The 16,056-nt window shown below is 38.9% G+C and overlaps 1 protein-coding gene across 7 annotated transcripts in view; it reads right to left on the bottom strand.

Annotated features, from left to right (window-relative positions):
- Positions 1-16,056, bottom strand: part of LOC133617401 (diacylglycerol kinase zeta-like) — a 301,272-nt gene that overhangs the window by 134,825 nt on the left and 150,391 nt on the right. For all 7 annotated transcript variants that reach the window (XM_061977350.2, XM_061977363.2, XM_061977357.2 and 4 more), the window contains 6 exons: positions 14,769-14,867; positions 14,603-14,685; positions 14,473-14,533; positions 14,139-14,252; positions 5,683-5,820; positions 1,449-1,527 (listed from right to left, as the gene is read on the bottom strand). In XM_061977350.2, the coding sequence (XP_061833334.1) occupies positions 1,449-1,527; positions 5,683-5,820; positions 14,139-14,252; positions 14,473-14,533; positions 14,603-14,685; positions 14,769-14,867 (574 nt within the window). The remainder of the gene's footprint in view (positions 1-1,448; positions 1,528-5,682; positions 5,821-14,138; positions 14,253-14,472; positions 14,534-14,602; positions 14,686-14,768; positions 14,868-16,056) is intronic.

The following is a 16,056-nucleotide window of genomic DNA, read 5'->3' on the forward strand; positions in this document are numbered from 1 at the left end:
TGCCAAAGTAGTTGGGAAAGGGCATGTTCACCACTGTGTTACATGGCCTTTCCTTTTAACAACACTCAGTAAACGTTTGGGAACTGAGGAGACACATTTTTTAAGCTTCTCAGGTGGAATTATTTCCCATTTTTGCTTGATGTACAGCTTAAGTTGTTCAACAGTCCGGGGGTCTCCGTTGTGGTATTTTAGGCTTCATAATGCGCCACACATTTTCAATGGGAGACAGGTCTGGACTACAGGCAGGCCAGTCTAGTACCCGCACTCTTTTACTATGAAGCCACGTTGATGTAACACGTGGCTTGGCATTGTCTTGCTGAAATAAGCAGGGGCGTCCATGGTAACGTTGCTTGGATGGCAACATATGTTTCTCCAAAAAATGTATATACCTTTCAGCATTAATGGCGCCTTCACAGATGTGTAAGTTACCCATGTTTTGGGCACTAATACACCCCCATACCATCACAGATGCTGGCTTTTCAACTTTGCGCCTATAACAATCCGGATGGTTCTTTTCCTCTTTGGTCCGGAGGACACGACGTCCACAGTTTCCAAAAACAATTTGAAATGTGGACTCGTCAGACCACAGAACACTTTTCCACTTTGTATCATTCCATCGTAGATGAGCTCAGGCCCAGCGAAGCAGACGGTGTTTCTGGGTGTTGTTTATAAACGGTTTTCGCCTTCAATAGGAGAGTTTTAACTTGCACTTACAGATGTAGCGACCAACTGTAGTTACTGACAGTGGGTTTCTGAAGTGTTCCTGAGCCCATGTGGTGATATCCTTTACAAACTGATGTCACTTGTTGATGCAGTACAGCCTGAGGGATCAAAGGTCACGGGCTTAGCTGCTTACGTGCAGTGATTTCTCCAGATTCATTGCCACTTTTCCCAACCTCTTTGTCACGTGTTCCTGGCATCAAATTTTAAAGTTAATGATTATTTGCAAAAAATCAGTTTGAACATAAAATATGTTGTCTTTGTAGCATATTCAACTGAATATGGGTTGAAAATGATATGCAAATCATTGTATTCCGTTTATATTTACATCTAACACAATTTCCCAACTCATATGGAAACGGGGTTTGTGTGTGTGTGTATATATATATATATATATATATATATATATATATATATATATATATATACATATATATATATATATATATATACACACACACATTTGTAAATTACTCTATTAATTTGTTTAGTTTTTTTTCCATTATGCTCGGTAGCTGTTTTCATTCATTACCATTGGGAAGAACAACTTTCCTCAGTATACAACACATGCAGGTGGTGCACCAGTGTACCCCTGCCTGGTAGTGTTGTTCACTCTATTAGCTCATCTAATGGGCCAATAATAATGGTGACACATAAAATCTTAGTCCAATTAGTGTTCAGGTTAGTTTTTTATGAAAAAGAAAAGGGTTTCTCATTGTGGGACATACCTCTTGACTCATGAAACTCTAGGGTCACAAGAGCATCAAATCCGAGGCTGAAGTAATTGTTAAAAACGTCCAGGGGAAGCTGGGAGAGCACAAAAACACACAAAAAAACAACACATTCAGTATACGGTATATGGTCTTCCTTATGGACCAGGTGTATTCAACTAAAATCCAAATAGGTCCAGATAAAGAAAATGTCCTCAAGCTGTAGTCCTACTCGATATGCTTCCCTTTTGTCTGTCCCAGTATTTAGACTGGCAATGTTTAAATAAAAACGTGCAATGCAAAATACGTCCACATATGGTCCGTTTATTTTTTCATCCCAACCCACAGCATGGCATCGTAATATTTTGTTTAACCTTTTAACATCAAAACTGGCCAATGTGATGTGCAGTGCAGTCTTCAAATTACCATGAATTGTGAACTACTGAGAGCATTCCAATGGTTGGAATCTGCAATTTTGAGTGATTTACGAGTTATTACGGTAATCTCCGTCACAGCAGCTCCAGGCAGACAAGGCAGGAGCAGAGTGGGAGAGGTTTGTTTACAAAACAGCCATTGTGAGACATGAACGTCAGGGAGGGATACAAAAGCCGATTTCTACAACTGTTGGTTCTGCAGAAAAGTGATACATCAGATATGTGGGTGTTTTTTTTTATCCTTTGCATTCATATTTTGCTGTGTTTGTTGAACAATTGTTACATTTTGCTTCTTTTTTTTAATAAAAAATCAATATTCAGGAGGTGGTCTGCAAAGTAAAGAGGAGCAATGTTCACATGTTCTTAATATTTAGTGGTTTATCATTTATAGGTAATATTGTAAATCCCACAATATTTATTTTCATTTACATTCTGAGCATTTAATTCAGAAAAAAAAACTGTTCAAAAGTCTATTCAGATTTTGAGGTGGTCTGTCATTACAATTTTAGCATTTTAACAGTAATTTTGTGTGAGTGTTTGTATTGTGTGGTCAGCTTTTATCTTTTGTATGGCATTTTAAGAATTAATTTCACTAATGCACAATAACCTCCACATGTTTAAAATGTTCTTTAAAAAAGAGAACCAAGCACACATTCAGCAGTGACACTTTTACAGCTGAACACTCTCTGTTTTTTTCTGTTTATGTTAATGAGAGTGGATGTTACTTTTTTATGTTTATTATTGTAGCAATATGGTTGTTAAATATAAAAATGTTGTTAAACATTTTTTGTGATTTCTGATAGACTTCTGTGTGTGTACGGAATTCGGCCCGTTGTTATCAGAAAATTGGCAATAAAAGCTAAAAAGGAAGTCAGACTATGTTTGATTTAGATCTTTGCATCCGACTCATAAAAAATAGGAGCAAAAACAAAAGTGGTGCGTTTATGTTTTTATTCAGTAAATGTCTCTGATTATCCTATTAACCACACGTGTCATTTAAGCACATTAAAACATTAACAACAAAACTAAATAGCACTGGAAATGTGTAGTTATCTGTTAGATACGGAGCTTGAAAGTTACTAGTGCTAGCTTGTTAGCATGAAGCATTCTCATCTTCTGCTGTATTTATATTTCCACATAGTTAAACAGGCTGAAATGACCACAATCACCCCCCCAGTGTACGAGAGGCATACTGCATATGGCCATCAGTCACATTTGAGATAAGAGCATGGAAACGAGAACCCCAAATGGGGCCGTGAAAATAGAAAGAACTGAATTATTTGACAAATCAGAATCATTTTGTTCATAGAAACGTACTGACTTTAGAGAACTGACATGACGTCAGACAAGGCAGCACAAAGCTTCAATGATTACTTTCAAACTAATAAAAATAATATTATATAATGTGCTGTCATCTGTGTCAGTAGAAATGTTCCCATTTCAACTTACAGAAATTACACCTCTGACAAAAGAAAACATGTTGCAACATATTGTATATGATTTTTATGTTTTACACATGCACGGTCCACATCAACTACAATTGTAGTCCACGAACCATTAAAAAATATCTGCTAAATAAATGAGAAGTTAGTCACAAGTTACTCAATACTTTACAAGTAGTTTTTCCCGGAATACTTTCCTGCTCTTACTCTCAAGTAATTATTTTGATCACTACTTTTTACTTTTACTTGAGTCATATTATTCACACGTAACTGTACTCTTACTTGAGTAAAATGTTTGGGTACTCTACCCACCTCTAATATGAGATTAACTTTTGTTGAAACTTATGACCTGACTCTAAATAATGACTGAGCGGATGCACAGAGCTTTGACTAACATATAGTTTAACATACAATTTCTTGCTGTTTAACATTTATGTTTGAATAGGAGTAAGATTTAAAAAAAGGCATATTATGTCCTTCAATAGACTGTCATGGACTTTGCTGAGTCACTGTTTAAAATCAATTTGATCAAAGCACTGGTTAGCACTATGCTCAGACAAGACCCGTGAAGATCAATAAAGAGACAAATAAGGTCTTCAGAAGCTGACAGCTACCTTGGTGCGGCGTGGCTCGGTTGGTAGAGCGGCTGTGCTAGCAACTTGAGTGTTCTAGGTTCAATCCGCGCTTTCGCCATCCTAGTCACAACCGTTGTATCCTTGGGCAAGACACTTTACCCACCTGCTCCCAGTGCTACCCACACTGGTTTAAATAGAACTTAGATAATGGGTTTCACTATGTAAAGCTGAAAAGTCATTTTAAACTAAACAACCAGCGGCTTCACCGCAGTGAGAAGCTCCATCTATCTCACGCACAAGCGTGAGGATATAAACTTAACATTCATAAACAAAATGAACGAAAATTGCTTTGACATAGTAACGGCCAACGTATTACTTTTCAAAGAATAAACAACACATTACTACTTACAACAAAAAATAATCTGAGTGCTCTCGACACTGGTTATCTGCCATAAAACCTTAAGCACTTTGAATGTTTTTTTTAATATGCCGGTATATATTGGATAGCGGTATTCAAACTAAAAATACCGCGGTATCAGTTTTGGCCCATATCGCCCAGTCCTACCCACCACTGTAATGGAGACGGTGCTGAAGACCTATAGGTAATTTGTTTTGTTGCCATCTATAGTGGTAAACGTGTGTGAGATAAACGTTTGTTTGTGTGTAGTAGTAAGTAGTGTAGTATGTGAACTAGGTTGTCCCGATCCGATATTTGGATATTCGGAGTGCAAAACATGCCACAATAAAGTCAAGCGTGGCGGTAAAGTTGTAAGACATTTTAATACAACAAATCTGATCAAGCATTTAGCGAAATACCACCGTAAAGAATATGAAGAATTTCTAAAGAAAACTGACGAAAAGAAAAAGAAAGGTCCTACCCAACTAACTCTGACAGAAACGTTCGCGAAGCGTGACATACTGCCACTGAACAGTGCTAAAGCCCAGGGGATAACTAGAGTCATTGCCGAGGAAATAATTCTGTATGATGAGCCGTTATCTCTCGTGAGTAAAGTGGGCTTTCGACGCACCATCCAACACAGCTGTGTTGGACTGCAGTCCGAGCATAATGGGGAGATCCCCATTATGCTCAGACTGCAGTCAGGGGGGGCAAACAATTGAAGGGAGTGTGTAGATTTTTTTTTTTTTTTTTTTTAAGTTTACACTTGTTCAAGAGCAAGTATTGATGCTGAGTTATAGACATTTTATCCCACTCAGGTTGTTTGTGTGATTTGCTTTTTTTAATAAGGTTTACAGCATTATTTGCACTTTATACTGTTCACTTTTTTACTGCTCAATGATGCCATTTCTGTTTGTCATGTATAATTTTGTCTATTTTGTGTTTATCCTTGAATAAACAGGTCAGTTTCTTGTTACCAACCATTGTGTATTATTCAAACTCACCTAATTCAGCTGGCTAGTTGTTATCAAGAGTACTAAAACCCTTTTCAACATGAATCTGACAACTAAGTAGGCTAAAAAACTTTTTAAACTTTAATACATGCTTGGATAGGCCAGTATCGGCCAGTATCGGTATCGGATCGGAAGTGCAAAAACAACATCGGTATCGGATCGGAAGTGCAAAAACCAGGATCGGGACATCCCTAATGTGAACCACGACGTGGTGAGGGAATACTGTATTGTCCTTTGATTTAGAGGGGAATTCAATCTACAACGCAACATTCATATTTCTGATGAACCCGAGTTTTATTTAGTGTGTTTTTCTGCCTCTCAGGCTGAATTCTGCGCAACAGCGCCCCGAGTGTGCAATTAACCTTTGAATAGCCAAACGAAAGTGCCAAACCTTATCAGTTTGTTGCTCATCGACTTCAGCCCCTGCACTGTAATTGGGTTCAATTTGTAGATTCCACCGGTCAAGTTGCACTACAATTCCATCCTCAACATGAGACAGGATCTTGGACAGAGGTTCATCTGTATAGCCCTGAAAAAAAAGCACAGGGTAGAATTAGATTGTACTTTTACACAACAAGAGGCTAACACGTGGCTTGTGAGCCACATCCTGCTTTATGGCTGCCCTAGTGCAGCACACAGGCAGCTGAGTTGTCAGTGCTATATTTTTCATTCTGTCTTTTGGTGTCAAAAAAGTATTTTAGCTCAATTATTAGGAGAATGCTGACCCTCTACAGACTAATTTTGTGCAAATCAGGCACACAAACTGTTGTCCTGTCGAGACAGCAAGAAGCGTAGTGAAATACAGACCACAGGTGACGTGATGAATAAATATCTGGAAGAAATACAATATAACAGTTCGTACTTTGAGCTAAGGGTAGAAAATAAAGCTGGGTGATTATATGATAGTGATCGATGATCCTAATAAATTTCAGGTCGATCACGATGGTCAGATGTCGCGTCATATTTACTCGATCGAACATGCCAGAAATGTTCATTGCAAAAGCCAATCAGAGGCGACTTTTGTTGTATACTGTAAGTAAGTATACTGTTTAACAGCTATTTTAAATTGCATGTTAATATTATTACAGTTCAGCGGTTAATATTTTCTATGTTAATGTGTGCTCATATGTGGACTAATAAGACTGTTGATGGTAAAAGTAGGATTGTTTTGGGCCAAAAGAACTACATTTTGCATGATAATGGAGGAACGGAAGCAGGAAGTTGATGTAGAAAAAGCGCTAAAATTGTTCATGAAACACGAAAGACGTATGTAACAACATCTTGTTAACTTGACACTTTCAATATAAAGATTTTGTCAATCGACATTCTGTCTCCTCCTTGAAGTGCGATCATGTGGAGAAATACTACAGTTATTAGTGCCATAACCCAGGATATGATGAGCGCACAGGAGAACAAAGACGCCGCGGAAGCTGCAACAATGGCTAAAAAGGAACCGGATATTGATCACTTGAGCACTTTCTAGAGATGTTGTCCGCCAAGGAGCAAATCTTGTTCGAATTAAACTGCGAGATGGAACTACTAACTTCACTGTAAAACCTTTGGTTGGAGATTTAAATTTCAGAGGAAAACGAGGAGCAGATCATGTTGTCCAAAAGCCGCAACAATTACGTCAACCTCAAGGTGAAAATGACGCTTCTTCATCAAGTGTATTTGGACACAGCGCATCAGTAAATTTGCCAAAGCTGATCATTAATAAATATGATGAAGATCTCAACTAATAGCAGGAGTTTTGGAGTCAGTATGAGGCTGCTAGTCACCAGAATAATGCACTGTGCAAAAGAGAGAAGTTTGAAAGCTTAACCCACTTCACAAGCTATAAAGGCAGTGGCAGGACTAATGTTGACAATTGAAAATGATGATGCTGCAATTGAGTTTCTGCACAACAGATTTGGAAGAAATTATTTAGTGATAAGCGCTCACATGTCAAAGTTGTTAAAACCCTTGTCAAAAGGCCATCTAATGTGCATGCTTTGAGAGAGCTATATGATTAACGGGAGATTCAAATCAGGAGTCTGGAATCATTGGGTGACTTCTCAGAGTATGGAAGCCTTTTATACCCAATCCTGTTGAAGATGATTTCAAATTACATAGCTTTTAAGTACGAGTATCGCCGCTGAAGGACGACAATAAATGGAAAGTGTCCAAAATAGTCACATTCTTGCAAAAATAGGTCCATAGCAGAGAAAAAGTGTTAGAAATTACATGGCCATACACTCCACAAAAAGTAGAGAACAAGCCATATAAGCATGAAATTAATGATTTTAAATTGAGAAGGCATCACGCAAAATCTGCTGCAGCACTGCACAGAAGGAAAACAATTGTTTGTTCTGCAACTGTGAACAGAACAAATCTGAAAATTGTCCAGACTATGACATTGCTGATAGAAAATAAAAACTGAAGAAAATGGAAAAATGCTGTGTGTGTTTAGGGCAGACACACAATGCAAAATTCTGTAAAATCAAGAATGTGTGTGAGAAATGCGAAAGGGGACAACATGTCGCTGTGTGGACCGGTAAAAGAGTGAAGATGCAGTCCCCCTCTGAATGAGAAGAGGCCATAGTTTCCTCAGTTCTTCCCCATTCAGTAGATAATGACCAAGCCACACATAATACATAATGCTGTGTTGCTACAAACTTGCGGCATGGGTCAAAGATCCATAAGGGAAAAAAGTAGCTGTTTGCCTACTGGATAGAGATGGGAAACAAAATCAGGTTTTGTTCAGAACCGGTTCCCAGTTTATCAATACCATGGAATCGCTTGCCATTTTTTCAGACCGTTCTCAAAACAATTAGCGTGGGCGGGAATGACGTTATTACGCAATGTGCGTAATAACGGCGGCAGAAACGCTCAGAAGTCTTTTTACAACAAAAGATTGCAACAGTGGTACTTGTAATAATTGCAAAGTAGCTATTTCATCAAAAGGAGGACATGTGGGCAATATGCTGGAATGTTTGAACATTCAGCATGCAACAACCATAAACGTATGTCCTGTTTTCGAAGAACTCCGATCTCATCCCAGCAGCAGTCACCTGTCGTAAATACAACAGGTACTATGTAACACCGCCTATAATCTTAGTGCTAGTTTTTGTTAAATTGAAATGATTATTTTCTCATTCAGATGAGAATGACGAGTGACAGATTCTGACTTTGAGGCGGGCAGTAGCTGCTCGCTCCAGTTCACTTCTGCTGCTAGTGTCAGCAAGCAGTGACTAAGTTTGTGGTCAAAAGCTTGCACAAAATTTGCCACACAAGGCGCTTCTTTTTTCAGTAGGTGAATGTTCAATTGTAGTCAGAAAGGTTGCATATTTTCCTCCCACCAGATTTTCACTCATTTTATTTTACAAGTGAAACTCAAAAAAATTGTGTTAAAGTCCATTGATTTCAGCAATTCAACTTCAAATGTGAAACTAATATGTGGTATTAACTCATTACATACAAAGTTAAATATGTCAAGCCTGTATTTATTATAATTTTGATGATCATGGCTTACAGTTTTTGAGACCCCACATTTTCTGAGATATTCAATTTAAGGCTTTCATAAATTCCATCCCATCCATTTTCTACCGCTTATTCCCTTTTGGGGTCGCGGGGGGCGCTGGAGCCTATCTCAGCTACAATCGGGCGGAAGGCGGGGTACACCCTGGACAAGTCGCCACCTCATCGCAGGGCCAACACAGATAGACAGACAACATTCACACTCACATTCACACACTAGGGCCAATTTAGTGTTGCCAATCAACCTATCCCCAGGTGCATGTCTTTGGAAGTGGGAGGAAGCCGGAGTACCCGGAGGGAACCCACGCAGTCACGGGGAGGACATGCAAACTCCACACAGAAAGATCCCGAGCCCGGGATTGAACCCAAGACTACTCAGGACCTTCGTATTGTGAGGCAGATGTACTAACCCCTCTTCCACCGTGCTGCCGCTTTCATAAATTGTAAGCCATAATCATCTAAATCATAAGAAAGGCTTGTAATATCTTACTTTGCAATTAATTAATTATTTTCACATTAAGTGTAATATTCTGTGTAATTTCCACATATGATTCATTTTGTTAAATTCTAAAGATATATATTTATTTATTGTACTTATTTTCAAAAACCCTTAAACTAAACAAAATTGATGCTAATCCACCTTGTTGTTCTCTTTTTATCCAATTAAGAATTGATAAGAGAACCGATAAAGAACCGAATCATTAAACAGAATCAAAAGTTGAATCGGAATCAGAAAAAATATTATCAATTCCCAATCCTACTAATGGACGAAAGCAATCAGAGGAGTTTCATCCATGAAACGCTGCTGAGAAGGCTTAAGTTACCAGTAATGAGACAAGAAAAAATCACTCTTCACACGGTTGGCTCCTTTGCTCCCACAATAAACCAAAGCAGCACAGTGAATGTCATTGTACAAAATGTGTGGGATTCTGGTCAGAAAACAGAAATAAAAACTGTGGAAACGCCTCAGATATGCTCAGCAATGATGAAAGTAACTGGTGAGTAGCTTCAACATGAGTTTAAGAAAAAAGAACTACAGCTAGCAGATTTTCCAGAAAATTATGATGAATCAGAACTAGCTATCCTAATAGCTATAATTGGCAGATAGTGACAGAAAGAGCCAAGAAAACAGAAACATTATTGGCTTTGGAGAGCAGATATGGATGCTCTGTGCAGGGACTGGAGTTTATGTCAAGTGTCATCGAAGTAGCCTGCATGTTCATTTCACTTGAAAAGAGCGCTCTAATTTCCAAACAACTTAGTCCATTCTGCGTAATTGAGTCGCTGGGTATTACAAAATCCGTACAAAATCCAGCCAAGGAAGAGACTCTAGATGTTTGAGAAAACAAAAATCTTTAAAGATGGATGACAACAGATGGAAAATGCTGTGCTTACCTTAAGGATTGCTTATATAGAGGCGCAAACCTGAATCCAAATCTTCTAACATAGCTTATTTGTCAGATATAACCAAGTCATTTTTGCAGATGTCCCTCTGAGAAAGGGACAGACATTCCTGTAGATGACAGGTCCACAAGGAGAACAAAACAATCAACTACATGTCTTGCGGATGTCAAGAGTACTTTTTGGAGCCACGCCCAGCCCACTTCTGCTCACAGTCACCATCCAAAGTTGTGTGAAACAGTATGAAGCAAAACAACCACAAGTTGCAAAGTTGTTAAGAGAGTCACTATGTTGACAATTTCATCGCTAGCTCACGTACAGCCTAAGAGGCTGACCATGTAACGACAGAGGTCAAACAAATACTAAAGGTGGCAGGAATGGAGTTCTACAAATGGATGACAAATTATGCTGAATTGAAGATGAAATGGTAGGAGATTCCCCTGAGCAACATGGTAGTAGCAGAGACACATGAAGCAGTGTTGAATGTGCTTGTCCTAATCCAGAGAACAAGTAATGACTTCACCTAAGATCCTCAAGCCACGAGTGAACATCCTAAAGCACAACAGCAACACAAAGCAAAGTGTTCTCCTGTCTTCAGCACGCACATATGACCCACTTTACAGTCAGAATGAAAAGCATTGTTTTAGAAGATGTGAGCGGTTGGGCTGTCTTGGGATGAGGAGCTACCACCAGATCTGACAGTAAAATGGCAACAGTTGTTCAGAGCTAACCCAGTTGCACCAGCTTCCTATGGATTGTCACTAAATACGAGGGCCAAGAACCTTTAAGAAAGCTGATCAGGATTTAAAGAAGCTGTAGAAAGTTATCAAAGACACAGTTGTTGGAGTTCTATTTAGGAAAAGGCATGACCTGGAAGTTCATTGCAGAGCTAGCAGCCTTTTGCGTAGGATCTTGGTTTAATTCGGTGCCTTGTCACGATGATATCATTCATTCATTTATCCTGATACATATCATCTATGATATTCCACAGCGTGTTGTTGTCTCGTTTCACTGCAATAACTTCTTCTTGAAGAATCCTCATTTCTTGGCGCATTTCCTGAAAGTCCTTTCTCATGTTGTTATTCTGACTTTGCAGAGTTTCTGTATTTTATAGATCTTCTTTGTATTCTGTTGTTGATTTTCTCTGATTTTCTTTAAGTTCTCTTATTGCTCTGCCTTGTAATCTTCTTTAAGTTCTTTTATTGCTTTTTCCAGGTCTACTTTGTGTTCTTTTCTTGCACTTTCTATGTCAGCATCTATTTATTTAGCATCACGTCTTGATTCCCATCATTACCTGTGTCTAACATCAAATCTTACTTTCCCTCGTGTCCTGTGTTCAGAGAATCATTTGATTCAGATGACACCGAAGGTTTTGGGATTTGAGTTTTTCTTTTACATTTTGACATCGCGGCAGGTCGCTGACGTCAGTGCCTCTTGTATCAGCTCTCTAACGGACTTGCAGCACTTTTAAGTTGTATATTTCAACAATTTCATAACTTGCGCCGTTCGAAGATCAACTTGAGGTGTCAGCCTGTCAACTTATATTACTCTGTGTCATCGGAAGCACTTAAAACCGCTTCAAACTCTCGCTGTAGCTTATGGTTGCCAGGAAACTGCTTTGAATTGCGGTAGGGGGCCGTTTGCTTGAGGCTAACGGCTCTTCCAACTCGCCTTATTTCAGCGTATCAGTGCCTTTCAACGGACCAAAATCATTTCGAAGATGCCAGGTAACTCTCCTGTGGCTGTGATCACAAATCAGTGGTCAAAAATCTTCAAACTCATCAAAAACTTTGGTAGCAAAAGCATAGCCTTTTTGTTTGCGTCTTCTCCCATTGACAGGAAGTGACGCAAAGACTTTTGACATTCATATAATTGATCAACTGTTTTATTTAAGCACTGTAATGAGGAATGTAATGCGTGTTATGACATACAGACCTGGCATGAAATTTTAGGCGACTGCAATTATAGTGTTCAAGTTGGCTGTGGTTGCGGGAGCTCTGCGCTCTTGTGTGTCCTCCTCTTGTGTTTCTTGATGTTTCCCTCCATGTGTTATTTGCTTTGGTTCAAGCCCATTAGGGACTGCGCAACAAGGGGTGGCGTTTCTGTGACTTCGGCAGTGCCTTTTGGTGCTTTTTTGTGAAGTTTTGGATCTGCCTGGGGGAGCCTTTTGGCCATGCACATGTTTGCACCTGAGATTAGCTGCTGGGTCTCTGCCACACCGGAGTCTGCGTGGAAAGACCGGAGGAGATGTGGAGGAAGAGACAGGGCCTGGGGAACCAGCGTTGAGCTTTGGGATGGACAAGCTTCACAGAGCAGAATGAGCATGTATCAGACACTTTGGTCTCCCTAGACAGATTCTCGCTCATTCGTGCAGACCGGACATTGACCGAGGGCTGCTGGGTAGCCTAGGGAGGAGTCGGCTCTCTTGGTTGCTTTGTTGGGTCTGTTCCTGTCTCTGGCCTATATGACCCCCCCACCCAAGCAGATGATGGAGTGGAGCACTGCGGTGTACAATATGTGGGTGTTGAAATGTTGTTTCTGTTTTGTTTGTTTATACATGGTGCAATCAAATGTGCGCAATATGTATTATTTATTGCTAATTTTTTTGTGTGTTTTACTTTGTAGCTGTATGTAGAAATAGTGGCACTGAAGTGGCAGCTGGTTGCATCGGCTCTGTGTGCTTTTAATGGCTTTTATGTCCTTTGTGTTGTTTGATGTTTCCCTCTTTGTTTTCAATGTGTGTTTATCTAATTGTTTGTGAGTTTTTTGTATCTGCACTGCAACCACATAATTTCCCCATTGTGGGATGAATAAAGTCTATCCTAAATTTGACATTCCACTTCTGAAATGAAACATGTTTACAGTTCAAGTCTAAACTGTCCAAAGTTGTTTATGGTGAAGAGAAAAACATTTCAGCCCTACATACAACATATATATTTGTATTTTGTGATAGACTTAAGACATTTACAGTATTCAATCGAATCGAATCGCTGCTGTGTTTATGAATGCTGTAGAAGTCCCACCCGCTGTGAAACACAAAGGAGGGTGGAGTGGAGTGCCCCAGTTGGCTAGTGATAGGTATTTTGTTTTCTGATAGGCCATTCATATGAATGTACACCAGTGTTTTAAAGTTACATTTGGGACCATGGATAATAAATTCTGTGCCGTCTATTGTGCACTGGTATGACATTAAAGTTCCTTGAATTATTCAATAAGAAGCAGAAATGGGCAGGTATTTGCAATAAAACTCTCCTAGCAAACCAGTGATCCAAAACAAATGACACTTGTAAGACACGTCAAACAAGGTTAAACTATTTCAAAGTTTAGCAAGAAAAGAAAAGTGAACCATGAAAACAGACAGACATACTGCTTTATTTTGGCCCAATCACGTACAAAGCCGATGTGTTAATTTGCTCTGTTGTCCTATCGTGCCAATGTAAAACGCTATTGTAACAATAAGCATAGCAATTTCCAACAGAAGTGTCCACTGTTGAGGACAACATAACATCCTTATTCACATAATTCTGTATTTTCCACAGAGAATATGATTAAAAAAAAATCTAATCAAAATAATTTGGTGATTGTTAACATTGTTCGTGTCACACTTTCTATAAGACGTTTCAACATGACAAAAGATAGTGCTTTGGAAAAGTTCAATTATGTTACGTTATTGCAAATTGCCCAGTAACTCGAGCTCTCAATGACAAGTAAATAGCCATCCATTTTCTACCAGGTCGCTGGAGCCTATCCCAGCTACACTCAGGCGGAAAGTGGGGTACACCCTGGACAAGTCGCCACCTCATCACAGGGCCAACACAGATAGACAACATTCACACTCACACACACTAATATGGACATTTGAAAAGTAAGTTTGAGAATCTTTGCTATATTGTCCGAATTCACCCACAAAAGTTGTCTATTTGGACTCACCCCTCCCCAGTTGAGAGTTCTAGCGAGGTCATTTCCTGTCCCAAGTGGTAACACTGCGACAGGAGGTTGAGGATTCAAAGCAAGTTCATCAAGGCATGATAGGACCCATCCCACCTGGTTTTACACATGGACATATAAAAACACTCATACACAGATACACATAAATAAAATGTACAAATGTTATTATAATCAATCATTAATTGAATGTTTTCATTTCAGGTTGATGAATATCAGGAAAATAGTGATTAGTCATTTACATTTTTGTGTGTTCGTGTGCGTAAGTACTAAGAATTATCGGGATCAAAATACATTTGTGTTACGAAAAAATACTCACAGTTCCATCTCCTCCACAGGCCAGAATTCTCAAATTATGAACTTTACGATACAGCTCTAGACTATATGTTTGAAAAAAGGTTAAAGGTTAACTTGTTAACATATTTAAAAATGTTCCTGTAAATATTTACCCATCTTTTGGCCCTGCCTGGCTCAGATCAAACACCTGTCTTGGGTTCAGATACCACATGAAGGACTGAAAGATTTTGGTGCCCTGTCAGATGTAAAATAAAATAAATATGTGCAGACCAGAAAATTCGAGGACAAACGGAACCTACTACAAATATTCTTTAATACCTGATTTCCTCCGCTTTTGGGGTTTACAAACACTATCAGTGGTTTCATCAAAGGAGAATCGATAGCCCGGATAGTGAAGGGCTTCCACTGTCGTCCATCCTGTAAATAACCAAAACGCTGGAACTACACATTGCAGTTCTCACACATTGTGTGTGAATGTGTGAGACAGGACTTTGCCAAGTCAAAATGTCAGAAAAATAAAAACAGAATTTCCACATTGATTAACAAATTGTTGCAAATCTGAAAATAGAGTCCTATATTAGCTATCCATGAGCATATTAGGTACATTATAGAATCAATAAGGCTGTTGCCTTTGATTATATTCATGTATCAAGGGCATTGAAAGGAACGCAAAAATACTTTAGAGTTTAGTTTGTCTTGGAAGAGGTTTTGCAACTCCGAGAAGGCTTCATCAGTTAATGCTCAAGGACCAAATAGGAACGCTCTAGTCTGATGGAATGACACAGGATTTAAAGTATTTATCTAACAAGAATGGGTTCACTCTTGTGAGCAAAACAACAGTCTTTAGATACAGTGGATCTCTGCCAACCTGGCCAGTTTGAGTGTAATATTCATTTGTAACAATAGTTACAGCAGTACTCAGTTGTAATACAGTTTTTCACCACTTGTGGCAGTATTGACAATATCAAAAAAGTCTGACGCTAAAGTCATACAGAAGTTTGTTAAACGCAAAACATATGACTAAAGTGGTGAAGCTGTAATTTAATTTGCACTTTAAGTGCAAGTTTAATTAAGAAACATATATTATTATTTATTTAGTTAAAATGTATTTATGTAAGCACTGCGTATTTATATGTAAATGTATTGTTCTTCAGTTTTTATGAATCCCCTCTAAAGTGACGAATCACAAACGAGGGGAGTTGGCGTGCCATGTATTCAATGCCAACAAGGAGTAGAACGGCACATAAAGAAAAACAGACAACCACAGGGAAAGTGTTAACAGTTAGTGCGAGCGCAAACATAGTCCGCACAGAGTGGTCTATATGTGCGCAGATTTTGACACTGTTTTGACACAATTAAAGTCCTTCTGTATTGATATATCGGCTTTGTGCAGTGAACTAGTACCACTGAAAAGAAAAACAGCCTGAGAGCATGATGCTCCATCATCATGCAACAGCTGCTACAGTGTTTAAAGTGTTAAAGGCGTCACCTTGACTCATCCATAAATATGTTTTGCCATCATCATAGTGAAATAGCTCAAATTCCTTTTTTGTCCAGAAAGTCTTGGCTTGTTTATGTGCATAGTTGCAAATTTCCGTCTAGTCAT

Source organism: Nerophis lumbriciformis, linkage group LG01 (genome assembly GCF_033978685.3).
Source record: "Nerophis lumbriciformis linkage group LG01, RoL_Nlum_v2.1, whole genome shotgun sequence".
NCBI classification, from domain to species: Eukaryota; Metazoa; Chordata; class Actinopteri; order Syngnathiformes; family Syngnathidae; genus Nerophis; species Nerophis lumbriciformis.